Source organism: Triticum aestivum, chromosome 2B (assembly GCF_018294505.1).
Source record: "Triticum aestivum cultivar Chinese Spring chromosome 2B, IWGSC CS RefSeq v2.1, whole genome shotgun sequence".
NCBI classification, from domain to species: domain Eukaryota; kingdom Viridiplantae; phylum Streptophyta; class Magnoliopsida; order Poales; family Poaceae; genus Triticum; species Triticum aestivum.
This window is the reverse complement of record NC_057798.1, coordinates 662526467-662540620: the sequence shown is the minus strand read 5'-3', so window position 1 is coordinate 662540620 and position 14154 is coordinate 662526467. Positions and strand designations below refer to the sequence as shown.

Sequence of the window (14154 nt, the reverse complement as noted above, 5' to 3'; positions counted from 1 at the left end):
CTTTCGGTCTACGAGGGTACGTGGACACACTCTTCCCTCTCGTTGCTATGCATCACCATGATCTTGCGTGTGCGTAGGAATTTTTTTTGAAATTACTACGTTCCCCAACAATGCTAAGCTTCCCTCTACATGTGATGGTATACAAAGATTGTTTAGTACTCCAACCTGACCATCTGGATTAAATTCCTAGAACGGACGGGTGATGCACAAGGTTTTTTCCTCATTTTATTTCGTTGACGACCGAGCTTGATACACAATGAGACCACTCATCAAGATAAAATCTTGGTACTCACACTAAACAAAAAGTTTTGAGGACCAGACTTGGTGCGTGGTGAGACTACACATCAAGATAAATATCATGGTACTCATATCAAAATGGTTGTTTGCATCTCTAGTTGGTGCAAAGGCCGGGAGAAGTGAAATCCTCTCCTTTTAAGACGCGAAAGTCCCCGAGGACATGTGTTGCACTCCCTAGGCAATACGGGTGGTGCATCCATCTTCCACCGCAGGTTCACCTCCTCCCCGTTCCTCTAACTGCCCGTCATCGGCCGGAGTCGCCAGACAAAGCCCTATGTGGCTTCTAGCGGCGACGGGGTCCTCATCCTCCTACAACTTCCCTCTTAACTAGAAAAATTGTGGGGCTCCTCCCCAGTTGGTCTATTTTTTTTAAATGAGCCAACAATACTAAACAATCCAGAGAGAAACCTAGCATATCTAACTTCAAACACAAGTAATATTTTGACAAATGATGGATTTTGTTGGCTCAAAATGAAGCATCAAAAGGATACAAATAAAATGAGCACATTGCACACACCCGGCCTCTGCATAAGGCAGGATGCACATAGTCAACATCAACATAGACACACAAGAAAACCATCAGCAAATAACAAAGTAATATAAGACCAAAATTATATCTAGGTGAGGAAACAAGAACAAACATCAAGCGTTCAGATCTACGATTAGCAAACTATAACAATGACCATATATCCACACCAACCATCTCATGACACCAGACGAGAGACGAGGCTTGTCAACAACGACGCCTCATAAAAGGAGCCGCGCTCAAGTGCTGACGTCACTAGATCCAACCTCCCAAGGTCAGTGTAGGTTTTCACCCTTAAGAACCGATCTGAACATATCCAATCAATGCCTTGAACAAGGTAACAACATAAAAGCATTGTCATTGCCAGGTATAACTGACTTGGGAGACCTAGGCTTTCACCCCGGAGCTCGAGACCGAGTGCTCGAGTAGCACCACCATCAACGTCACTCATGTGTTGTCTTCACCACTTTTCTCGATCCTTGCAGCTACATGCGATGTGCCACCGCCGGCACTGCACAACCATCCCTCCGCGTTAAGCCGTCGTACATAGTCCCACCTAGCCCAGTTGGCTCATTTAGCCTCCTACAATATTTGTCATGTTCTATCTGCTTTATTTCGGGATTATGTGAATTTGCTTCAATATCAAATATTTCCTTCGTTCACTATTATAAGATGTTCCAATTTTTATCAAATTTAGATGTATACAGACACATTTTAGTGTGTTTGTTCACTCATTTTACTTTGTAGTAGTCTATATTGAAATATCGAAAATATTTTATATTTATGAACGGAGGGAGTAGTTTACAAAAATGAATGTGCTTTAGTTCACTTCTAAAGTTAAAAAGCATGCGTGTGTCTTGTGCAGGACCGCTGGTCGCGGTGGAGATGGTTTGCGGCAGTGGCTGTCTTCCGCAGGACTGCTGGCCTAGAGCTTAGTGATGGTTGGCAGCAAAACATTGTCATAGACAATAGACGCTTTTCATTTAATCTGGGGTGCCGGTCGATGTCCACCAAACATCCACGGCATGGGATGTTATCATGCTATAAGCGACTAAGCGAGACCTGGCTGAGCTCGCCTTCTACCCCCGCCGCAATCAGTCGTGCGTTTTGTCTATCTAGCTATTCGCCTAACATCATTACAGTACTGAATTAAGTCGACAAAAGCTAGCACCCAGTTTCTCTGGTCTGAAGAAAATACCTTAGGCTACAGTCGCTGCATGCACCCAGTTGCAAACTTGCAGTGTGTCCTTGTCTAGCTAATTGACAGGAGCAGGTGCTTTTTGTTTAATTTTCCACGTGGGGAACACGAAATGTACAATCTCGGTAATAGGTGCATATACATTACTTCTAAGGATTTTGAAACTAAAATTCCAGAACATATAATACTCTTTTCATTTTTATTTGCTTCGCATATTAGCTTTGTCTTAAGTCAAACTTTGTAAACTTTGACCAAGTTTATACGAAAAGGTATTAACGTCCACGATACCAAATCATTATCATTAGAATCACCATTGAATATATTTTCACATCATATACATCTGTTATTCTAAAAGACTAGATTGTTTTCTATAATCTTGGTCCAATTTTACAAATTTTGACTTATGTCAAAACTAATATGCGGAGTAAATAAAAACGGAGGGAGTATAGCAGAGAGGCATAGGCCAAGATTGTTGTTTCTTTGTTATCTGCCATCTTCTTTCATTCACTATCAACATATATCAACCTCATTTCAAAAACAAAATAAATGTGAACACAGACAAAACACTTGCTTAGTGGTTAGCGCTAATGAAGTCACTCGTCTAATTCGAAGTATTCGACAAAAAAAATACCACATTAGGAGTTACCGTCCCACAGAACTACCATTTTCAAAAAAGTGACCGATAACAACAAAAAATTTCTAATTTTGTGACTAAAAACTACCACTTCTAAAAAATGACCACTTTAGACATTTAAACATGTTTATGACATGCGAGACCCACCCATCAGGGCTGACGTGGCGGCAAAGTCAATTCCGTTTATTTTGACCGTTATTACAAGTGGGGCCCACCTGTCAGCATCACTTTTCTTCTCCCTCTTCCTCCTTTCTCTCTTTGCCATTTCCTCAAACACCTTGTGTGCACCCACCGACGACGGACGGCAGCGGCGGCAAGCGTCCCGCCGGCTCGAGCGCCGTTGGACTCAACTCTAGTGGCAGAAGATGACCTTGAGCTCGCACGACGCGGAGCACTGGTGGGTGAGGGAGGGGTTGTCGTGGGCGTAGGTGAAGGCCTGCGGGCACTCGCTCTTGAAGAAGTCCGAGTACTTGGAGGGGCGGCAGGTGGCCGGGCTGTTGTACGCGTTGTGGCAGCACAGCTCGTCGGTTCCGAACGCCAGGCAGCCGCTCTTGCACGCGGCAACGCCGCCGCCCGCCGCCGCGCGCACCTGCAGCTCGCCGGGGCAGGTCTGCGTCAGGTCCTTGCGGCAGGCGAGGACGGGGCAGTTACCGCGGCCCTCATGCGGGGTCACTGACATGCCCATGTTGAAGCCGTCCACCACGCTCACCCCATAGGACGACTGGTCGTCGCCGTGGTGGAGGGAGACCCGTGCCAGCGTGGCGGGCGCCACGCCGCCAAGGCCCCCGCAATGGAGCCACCCGCCGTAGTCGCCCGTGGCGCAGCAGAGCTACCCAGCCCCGCCGGTGGGCACGCAGCTGGTGCGCGCCCAGATGCGGCCGGACCAGGCGTGGGTGGGCGCCGAGAAGGAGCGGTGGGGGAGAGAGGAGGAGGAAGAAGAAGATTGATGCTGACAGGTGGGCCCCACTTGTAATAACAGTCAACGTAATGGTTAAAATAAATGGAGTTGACTTTGCCGCCACATCAGCTCTGACGGGTGGGCCCCGCATGTCATAAACATGTTTAGATCTTCTAAACTGATTATTTTTCAAAAGTGGTAGTTTTTACTCACAAAATTAGAAATTTTTGGTACTTATCAGTCACTTTTTTGGAAGTGATAGTTTTGTGGGACGGTAACCCCTAATGTGGTAGTTTTTTGTCAAATACTCTCTAATTCGGCAGCGGAGCATATACCATAGAGATTTCAGTGCTTGCCTTTAATCGTCGGTCACTTAAACAATTCAATTTTCAAATGCTATCATGAGCCGTTTCTCTTTTGTAATTTATTTTAAAGGCATGCAAAAAGCTTGTGGGTGGGCAACCAAAAAAGCTCACCTTCCAGGGTGTACACGACTAGAGAGGACCTAGGGTTCCTCCCTCCTTCCCCCCGCCGCTGCCGGCCGTCCTAGCCCCCGCCGCCGCTGCCGGTCGCCGGCCGCCCCGTCCCCTTCCCCTCCCTCCCCCCTTCCCCCGGATCCGCTCCGTGCTGCCTCCTAGGGAGGTGGCCGGGGCGGCGCGAGCCCTCCTTCCCCTTCGGCCGCCCTTGTCGCGCCTTCCCTCCCTGTCGCCGCCGACGGGCGCTCCCGGCGCGGGCCGGGTGGTGTTGGCGGCGGCGGGGCCTGCCTGTCCCCGCGCGCGGGGCTCCCTGCCCAGGGCATGGAGGCGGCGGCGGTGCCCCTCGGCCTGATGACGGCCCGGCCTCCCGGTGCGGTGGCCGGCGGCTCACTCGATGGTGGCGCAACCCCTTGGCGGCGAGACGACGTGGTGGCACTGGTTGGCCAAAGAGGCGCCCCCGGCCCAGATTGGGGCCCGCGGGCCCCATCTGGGTCCTAGCGGGCCGGCCCCCGGCGTGGCTTCATCGTCGTCTGTGTGGTGAGGTGGTGGAGCAGCTTGAACGGGGGGCAGCGACGCCGACGGCATGCATCCTGCGAAGCGGAGGTGGGAGTTGTCCGGGCCTCTAAGGGCCCGGCCGGGCCTGTGGGGCCACGGGCCCGGCAAGCTCCCTCTTTGGCGTCCGGTCGGCTACCGTCGTGGACGATGGAGGTGGGTCCCTCCAGTACGCTGACGGTGCTGTTGCCCAAGTCCCGGCTCCCCTTCTTCGTTGTGCATGCCATCTTCGTGGTATCGTTGTGAGACAGCGTGGGATGCTTCGTGTCCGTGTGCCAGGGTGGTGGTCAGTTTGGTGGCGAGCACCGGAGTGTCTGAGGTGGACGATGGGATCGGGAGAAATCCCTGTTGGCTTGGCCGACACCGACGCGGTGGGGCCTGAGGGTGCCATCGGACCTTCCTGGAGGGCGTCGGGGCTACCCTTCCTCTTTCCTCGCCGTGTACCAGGGGAAACCCTTGGCAGCAGCGCCGTCATCGTCGCGTCCCTTCTTGGAGGTGTTGATTGATACCGGCGCTTCGGAGTCTCGGAGCTTGGGGGACGATCTTCGGTGGAAGCAGCGGTCGCGAGGCTCCGTCATCTTTGTCGATCCGCCGTTATCGGCATTTGTTTCTTTTCTTTTTTCTCTTTCTTTTCTTTTGGGCGTGGTTGTGCTGCTTCCGCCCCAACACCTATCGTTGGTTGTATTGAATGTTTGCTTTGTAATACAAAGCGAGGGGAAACCCTTTTTCGTCATCATTGTGAAGAACTGGTCTTAATTTGCAGCGTACTCTTGATGTTGAAATCAGAAATTTTGCTTCATTACATATCGTTTTGCCAACTATGGTAGTCGTTATCGCTCAACAGTGAGTTCAAGTGCAGATTTTTGTTTGCATGATAAGACAATATGCTTCTACATGTGAGCAGCACTTGAGTGCCTAATTTCTTCCCTCATGCAAAATACATACTTCATGAACACAGGGGCCTGCCCCTATAAATAGAGCCATACACCAAACATTCATCTCACACATTTCCAAAGCAAAACCTAGCTAAGACCAAATCTCCTCTAGCAATCCACTAGATAACATAATAACACTACCAACAGTTATGGCTAAGGCACATGCATTGGCTGCAGCATTGTTGCTTGTCATGTCGGTGTCCCTTGCCGCACTAGAGGGTGTTCATGGCGTTTGCGGCATGTCGAATGATGAATTCAAGCTTTGCCAGCCCGCAGCGGCAGTGAATAACCCCACAGACAGTCCGTTGGCTGAGTGTTGTGCTGCGCTTGGGAAGGCCAACCTATCATGTATCTGCCGGTACAAAGGCATCGCTGGCATATGGCTGAGAAAGTACCACATCGACGCAAAGCGCGCCATGGCGCTGCCTGGCAAGTGTGGTCTCACCATGCCCAACAACTGCTCGTGATGATCGGATGTACTACCCATAAGCATCTAGGAGTCGGTTGTTCTACATCTGCATCGACTTTTATATATGGCTAAATAAGTGGAGGAGCACTTGGAAAATCATTATGCTACTCGGTCTTATTGTTATTGTGTGGTTTCGAAGTCGTTAAGCTCTTGATAAAATAATATATGCATGTTATACTGGAAGTGTAAGGATGGCAAGCGTGCCTTGCATGTTATTCCCATGAATTTAATATCTCATTGTGATGTCCTTCGTGTCAGAAAGTTGCATGTTTTCTAGTGAACAAGTAAATGACGATCATAATTTTCCCCTATTGATCACTCATAAATAAATCGATACTCAACTATCAAGAAGATTGTCTTGTGCAGCTAGTTTTCTATATAGAGTTTGTGATTTTGCATCTATGTATGATAAAAGAAAATGCAGCCAATGTTTATCTTTAGAAAACATGAACGTCTTATAGTATCCAATGGACTGCCACAACAATTCTCCGGCTTCTAGAGAAATCTCCAAAATTAAACTATATGTACTTATTAGCAAACATATAGCATCACAGTTCATTCAGAATTTCAAGGTGATACCGGGAAGCATCCTACCAGGAACTAGTAAACGAACATGTTCTCGAATACTAGCATGAAAGACGGGACTCCTGATTTGCATAATCAAACATATTGTCACGCTAGCACAACTCACTACTTGCTAGGTGGTTTCAGTTTGAAGGTCTGATAATCCTTGGTGAGGTGCGTGTGATGTGCTCATCTATAGGTACTTCACGAGGACACTCACAACAATACGAAAATGCCCATGCCATGTGCTCATATGGCAGTATTGAATTGCATGAAAGGATTCATCACATGTCTGGTGGATCACACAATGTTCCTATTTAAGTGTGGGAAGAGAGATAGAGCAATGACTCTAAGAAGCCATCATTTGTGTACCAAGGAGTGGAGCTTAGTCGTTGCTAGGTTCATTTCAGCATGCCACATATTCAATGTACACAGGTTTTGCACTTAGTTAGAATTCATTTTTCGGTGTCGTTGAAATCCACATACATCCTAGGGCTGAGAAGCATCGGGATTTGTGACTTCATGAACTTCCGTTAGCTTTCTACAAGAAGTAACCTTCCCAGGATGACCATATGGGGATGGACTCCTTTAGAAATTTTCCATCCTAGTCAACTGATCCTAGTGCATTTTGTTAACTAGACATGTATCTAGAGTTGAATCGGTGTCTCGAAGCGAAGAATGCTAATGTGCTGCACTAATTAAAGCTCATATGTCTTGGAGCGAGTCAGTCTGTTTCAGTGTGCTGTGTTGTGTAGATCGCCATTATCGTGTTTGAAAAACAAGAATGTGTATCCCATTTCATGGAAAATTACTATAAACTATTATGTTACAAACACTAATGTGGCCGCATTCACTTGGGAATTAAACTGATTCTACTAGTGTATTCGAGATTCTACCATTGATTTTCTCCTAGCCTTTTACGGCGTGAACATGGACAAGACTGCAACTCTTTTTCTTTCTTTTAGGGTGCAAGATTAACACTTGATTTCATACATTATGTGAAAGAAAATTGACACTGCCAAATTCATTTTAAGGGCCTCCTTATTTTCAACAATTCTAAAAAATGCAGAAATAGGAAGCTGGTAGAATTGTGATGTAAGTTGTTTGGTTGCATTGTACTCTCTCCATCCCAAAATAAGTGCCTTAACCTTAGTATGACTTTGTACTAATTTTAGTACAAAGTTGAGACATTTATTTTGAGACGGAGGGAGTAAAAAAACTACACATTCCAAAAGGACTAGGTGCGTTTCGTAGCTGTCATAAAATACAAATAGGGAAGAATTACCATGAAATTAGTGTAATTTTTTATTTGAAATTACATGCGAACGAATATAAAAAATCATATACAGTTCTCAATCTTACATACCAACTAGCTCTAGCCGAAAAATTCCTATGAAATAAAATCTTCCAAAATTCCTACAAAATTCTTCTAAATCATTGAGGCCCTTACATATATTTTTCTTTATAGTTGATTTTGTATCTATGATGAATTATGAGCATTATAGAATTAAATTACAGTTAATGTCCATCTTTAGAAAAAACGCACATCTTTAGTGTTATCCTGGACTGACAGAACACTTCTCATGCTTTTGAAATAGCATTTCAGTTCGTTCAATTCAGGAAGCATCTTACTAGAAAACTGAAACTAGTAAATGGACTGGTGCTAGAACGCTGGCACGAAAGGCAGGACTTCTGATTTGCATCATCGAACACAACATCTACGCCACCACAGATTACTACTTGCTAGGCGATTCTGATTTGGAGGTCTGATGATCATCGGTGAGTTGCATGCTCTGGACAACCTCTATAATTTTGCTCCCACCACATGATCTCTCCTCTCTAAGACGTGCTCCGGTTATTCCACCTTCCCAAACATCTGCTCAGCTTTCACATACGTGCATCTTAGTAGCTTATAAGAAGTGTTGGTCGGCAACAAACATATCTTATTCGCATGAACAATAGACTCTTCTCATTTAATTTGGAGTGCCGGTCGACGTCCCCGCCAAATATCTATGCCATGGAATGTTATCATGCTCCGGAAGACCTGGCTGAGCTCTTCTTCCACTCCCGCCACAATCCGTTTATGTGTCGTGTCTACCTGTTAACAGCACTACTGGATTAAGTCGGCAAAAGCTACCACCAGTCCAAGATCAAGCCGATTTCCTCTATGGTCTGAAGAAAATACCTCAAGCTACAGTTGGTGCATGCATGCATCTAGTTGCAGGGTTTATTGCTTCAAGCTAGCTAGCGGATGTCCTTGTCTAATTAATTGACCAGGAGCATGTGTTTTTTGTTTACTTTTCGAAGTGGAGGAAATGCAATGTGCTATTATTTCAGTAATAGGTGCATATACATGACTTCTAAGGATTTTCCAAATTAAAAATGCCGAACATATAATATATGACCATAGGCCAAGATTGGTGTTTCTTTTCTATAGGTCATCTCGTTTCATTAACTATATATGAGCACATCACCCTCTTTTCGACAACAAAATATCTGTGAACACATGGTACAGGGCAAAACACTTGCTTAGCACTAATGAAGTCATTCCTATAATTCGGCAGCGGAACATATACCATAGAGATTTCGGTGGTTGTCTGAATAGATCGGTCGGTTAAACAGTTCAATTCTCAAGTGTTATCATGAGCCGTCTTTCTTTTGCAAAAAGTTTACTTTTTTGGAAGGCATGCAAAAAGCTTGTGACTGGGCAAATCGAAGAATCGCTTTCTATGATAATTTTGCGGCGTACACTACATTATAGAGATTTTCGCACTAATCTTTCAAAAGAAATCGGTAGTTTTACTTCGTTACATTTCTTTGTTGCCAACTATGGTAGTCGTTATCATTCACAGTGGGTTCGAGTGCTGATTTTTCTTTTATGATAAGAAGATAGTGCTTCTGCATGTGGGCAGCACTTGGTGCGCCTAAGTTCTTGCTTGATGAATAATACACACTGCATGAACAAAGTGGCTGCCCTTATAAATAGAGCCATACAACAAACATTCATCTCACACATTCCCAAAGTAAAGCCTAGCTACGACCAAAAATCTTCACTGGCAATCCACTAGATACAAAATAATAGTACAAACAGCTATGGCTAAGTCAAATGCATTGGCTGCAACACTGTTGCTTGTCATGGTGGTGTCCCTCGCCACACTAGAGGGTGTTCATGGCGTCTGCGGCATGTCGAATGATGAATTCAAGCTTTGCCAGCCCGCGGCGGCAGTGAATAACCCGACAGAGAGTCCGTCGGGTGAGTGTTGTGCTGCGCTTGGGAAGGCCAATCTATCATGCATTTGCCGCTACAAAGGCATCGCCGGCATATGGCTGAAAATGTACCACATCGACGCAAAGCGCGCCATGGCTCTGCCCGGCAAGTGCGGTCTCACCATGCCCAACAACTGCTCGTGATGATTGGTTCAGATGTACTACCCATGAGCATCTAGGAGTCGGTTGCTCTACATCTGCATCAACACTTATATATGGCTAAATAAGTGGAGAAGCACTTGAAAAAGCATTGTCCTACTCGGTCTTATTGTTATTGTGTAATTTGAAAGTGTGATTATCTCATTAAGCTCTTGATAAAATAGTATATGCATGTTAAGTGTAAGGATGGCAAACGCGTCTTGCATGTTGTCCCATGAAATTAATATCTTATATTGGTGTCTTTCGTGTCAAAAAGTTGCATATGTTCTATCAAACAAGTAAATGTTCACCACAACATTTTCCCCCTATTGGGCACTCGTAAATAATTATGTAATCAACTATCAAGACGACTGTCCATTTGTGCAGCTAGTACTCCCTCCGTTCCGATTTACTCGTCATGGTTTTAGTTCAAATTTGAACTAAAACCACGATGAGTAAATCGGAACGGAGGGAGTATTCTATATAGAGATTGTGATTTTTTCATCTATGTGCGCTAAAAGAAACTGCAGTCAATGTTTATATTGTAAAAACATGCACGTCCTATGGTATCCAACAGACTACCGCAACACCTCTCTGGCTTCTAGAGAATCTCTAAAATGTAACTATGTATAATTAAAAAGGCATATAGCACAACAGTTCGTTCAGAATTTGGAGGTGATCCCAGAAAGCATCCTACCAGCAACTGGTAAATGAACATGTGCTAGAATACAAGCAGGAAAGGCAGGACTCCTGATTTGCATAATCAAACATAATGTCTACACCAGCACAACTCACTACTTGCTAGGTGGTTTCAGTTTGGAGGTCCGATAATCCTCGGTGAGGGATGAGGTGTGTGTGCTCTGGGATCACTCTACAATTGCCCCCACCAAATGTAAGGGCTTTCTCAGATATGGTCACCAGTAGGAAGCACACTATGAACGTTGATTGATTCAGGCAAAATTTATAATAGGGGAGCTACTTCGCTGAAGGAGGGACACTCGTACCAATACAAAAATGTCCATGTGCTTATATGGCAGTATTGAATTGCATGAAAATATCCATCACATGGTTGTTGCACCACACAATGTTTCTATTTAAGTGCGAGAGAAGAGTAGAGCAACAATCCGTAAAGGAACCATTGTGTGTCGACCAAGGAGTAGAGCTTAGTCGTTACTAGGTCCATTTCAGCATGGCACATATTCAGTGTACACAAGTATTGTATTTGGTTAGAATTGCTTTTCCAGTGTCGTTGAAATCTACATGCATCCTAGGACTGGGAACCATCAGAATTTGCGATTGCACATGCTCGGATTTGTTGACGAAGTAACCTTGCCAAGATGGCTGTGTGGAGATGAACTCCTTCAGGAATTTGGCACCATTATGCAATTTGTTAACTAGGCATGTATCTAGAGGCTGAAGCTCTTGCGTCTTAGAGTAGTCAGACTATCTCTGTCTGCTTGTCGTGCAGATTGCCATTATCGTGTTTGAAGCACAAGAAATTACTAGTAGTAAACTACTTTGTTTTGAACACTACTGTCACCGGATTCACCTGAGAATTAAGCTCATCCTAGTGTATTCAGGATTCTACCCTTGATTTTCTCTCAAGATTACAATCTTCCACCGGTCAAGACTGCAACTCCTTTTTTTTTATTTTGGTGCAAGACTAACACTTGATTTCATACGTTGTGTGAGAGAATACTGAGACTGCTGATTTCATATTGAGGGCCTCCTTCTTTCCTACGATTCTAGATGCAGAAATAGGAAGCCAGTAGAATTGTAATCTAAGTTGTTGGGTTGCATCGTAGAAACAATACACATTCCTAAAGGACCAGTTGCATTGCATAGTTGTCATAAGAATAGGGAAGAATTACCACGATATTAGTGTACTTTTCTCTGATATTGCATGCAAACTACTCCCTCCGTTCCTAAATACGTATATGTCTTTCTAGAGATTTCGATATAGACTACATACGGATGTATGCAGACATATTTTAGAGTGTAGATTTACTCATTTTTCTCCGTATGTAGTCCATATGGGAATATCTAAAAAGACTTATATATAGGAACCATAAAAAAATCATATGTAGTTCTCAATCTTACATACCAACAAAAATTCCTATGAAACAGAATCTTCCAAATTTCTTCAAGTCATTGAGGCCCTTAAAAATATTTTTCTTTATAGTTCATTTTGTATCTATGATGAATTTGGAGAATTACAACAGTAAATTGCAGTCAATGTCTATCTTTAGAAAACATGCTCGTCTTTAGCATTAACACTATTCAGGTTTCTAGAGAAATAGAACCTGAAAGCATATAGCATTTCAGTTCGTTCAATTCAGGAAGCATTCTACCCGGAACTAGTAAATGGACCTGTCCTAGAACGCTGACAGGAAAGGCAGGATTCCTGATTTGCATAATCAAACACAACATCTACGCCACCACATCTCACTACTTGCGAGACGGTTTCGATTTGGAGGTCTGATGATCCTCGGTGGGCTGCATGCTCTGGAGTACTTTTATAATTGCTCCCACCACGCGACCTCCCCTTTCTATGACGTGTTCTAGTTTCTCCGCCTTTTCGAGCTGCTGCTTAGCTTTTGCATTTGCGTAGCTCAGCAGCTTATCAGAAGTCTTCAACGCCCTGCACAACTAGAGTTTGAGGTACATAGAGTGGAGAGCAAAAACATTAGGGGCGTGTTTGACGCCCGTAGTGATCGGGCCTGACTAGCTCAAGCCTGGCTCATATGAGGCTGGGTGAGCAAATGCAGCCTCTAAACCCTAAACCCTAAACCATGAAGCCTATCTTGATCTGATAGATGGAGGCGAAGGTGGTCCAGCCCTGATCGAGGGTGACCCTGCCGTTCAACAGCCGGAATGTGACCCTCCGGAAGCAGCCGGTGTTTGTCTTCAGCTTGAACTCCTGCATCACGGATAGGAAGTGCCTCGTGAAGTCCAACAGCATAGGTATGGCCTCGAGCTGGGGGGCCATGATCACCTTGCAGAAGGTGGTTGGCCCTTCCTCCTCATGGTAGTGGCCGTAGTTCCGGTGCTTGCCAGTGGGGGGCAGCTCTGGCACGTCGTCGTCCGTGTCCGGGCTCTGGACAAGCGTCACCTGCACGGGTGTCACCTCTGAGGGCGGCACCTCGTCCTTGCCCTTGTCCTGCTCCTTCGATGGCACCACCTCCTTTTCCTTGTTCTCCGTGTCGATCTACATTATGAAGAGGTTCAAAGGCTGGTCAGCATGTGCATTATGAACCTTGCAACATCGCCATTAAAACCTATGCTTGTGTGCCCCTTTATTAACCCACCTTGCCGGTGACCACTTATCCGTCTCTCACTCTTCCTCCAACCTAACGCCATGAACTCCAACAAGTCCAACCCCAACCCCAACGCCAACTTCAAACCCTTTCCTTGGGGCATTGGATGGAGGGCTTTCCACCTAGGGTGCTCGCTGGGTGACCGCACCAAGTTTGAGAACACCATGGAAATGTGCTCAAACTTCAGCAGCATGGAAGAGTTGCATGAAGAGTCAGACGCTGTGGTGAAGAAGGCGATACCGGAGGAGTTGAAGACACTGATTCCTAACCCAATGAAGGCGCTATGTTAGTCGACATACTTCGTTGGGCCATGAATCAGGCTGAACCCAGCGATGCTGGACAAAGAGCAAAGTGGGCCAAGTAAAGACAGTATCGGCGTCCTCATGAACATCGTGCCGGCGTGTACTTCACCACAAATATTGTGCCTACTGAAGGGGAAGAAGAGGATGCGGTGGCGATGATTGTGAGGGCGCCGGAGACAAGAAACTGAAGGATGCCAATCGAGGTGGACTCCGGTGAGGAAGAAGAGACGATGGTGCAGGAGAAGACCAAGACCAAGCCCACCCGCCGCTCCAATCGCCTCCAGGGTGCCCGAGGCTAAGATCTGTGTGTACTATGTAAGATGAACCCTAATCCCATTACTATTGTACTCAATTGGGATCTGGAACCTCATATGTACCGGTAGTCATGATGATGTTATGGTCACTTCTATGGTGCTTACCCCGATTCCCCATTCCCCTAACACGGATCGAATCGAAACTCGAATCGAATGCGATGTAGTATGCGAGGAGGGAGGAAATAGCTTACCGTCATTGCCGAAGTGTTGTTGCTGCGGATGCCGGTGAAGGTGGCCATAGGTTGACTTTTTGTTCTCCGATCTGCT

General features: G+C 45.6%; 2 protein-coding genes and 1 pseudogene across 2 annotated transcripts; 2 read left to right on the top strand and 1 right to left on the bottom strand.

Moving 5' to 3' along the window:
• Positions 1-3007: 3007 nt before the first annotated feature.
• Positions 3008-3577, bottom strand: LOC123041960 (osmotin-like protein; annotated as a pseudogene).
• Positions 3578-5577: 2000 nt separating this feature from the next.
• LOC123041959 (putative lipid-transfer protein DIR1) lies at positions 5578-6222 on the top strand. The gene has a single exon (XM_044464503.1). The coding sequence runs from the start codon at positions 5666-5668 to the stop codon at positions 5981-5983; it is 318 nt and encodes a 105-aa protein (XP_044320438.1). The 5' UTR covers positions 5578-5665; the 3' UTR covers positions 5984-6222.
• A 3355-nt stretch (positions 6223-9577) lies between these two features.
• Positions 9578-10230, top strand: LOC123041958 (putative lipid-transfer protein DIR1). Its single transcript, XM_044464502.1, has one exon. It carries the CDS (start codon positions 9643-9645, stop codon positions 9958-9960), a length of 318 nt encoding a protein of 105 aa, XP_044320437.1. The 5' UTR covers positions 9578-9642; the 3' UTR covers positions 9961-10230.
• The last annotated feature ends 3924 nt before the right edge of the window (positions 10231-14154 follow it).

Coding starts and splice junctions, on each gene's coding strand:
- LOC123041959 (XM_044464503.1), top strand. CDS start 5,666: ATGGCTAAGGCACATGCATTGGCTGCAGCATTGTTGCTTGTCATGTCG.
- LOC123041958 (XM_044464502.1), top strand. CDS start 9,643: ATGGCTAAGTCAAATGCATTGGCTGCAACACTGTTGCTTGTCATGGTG.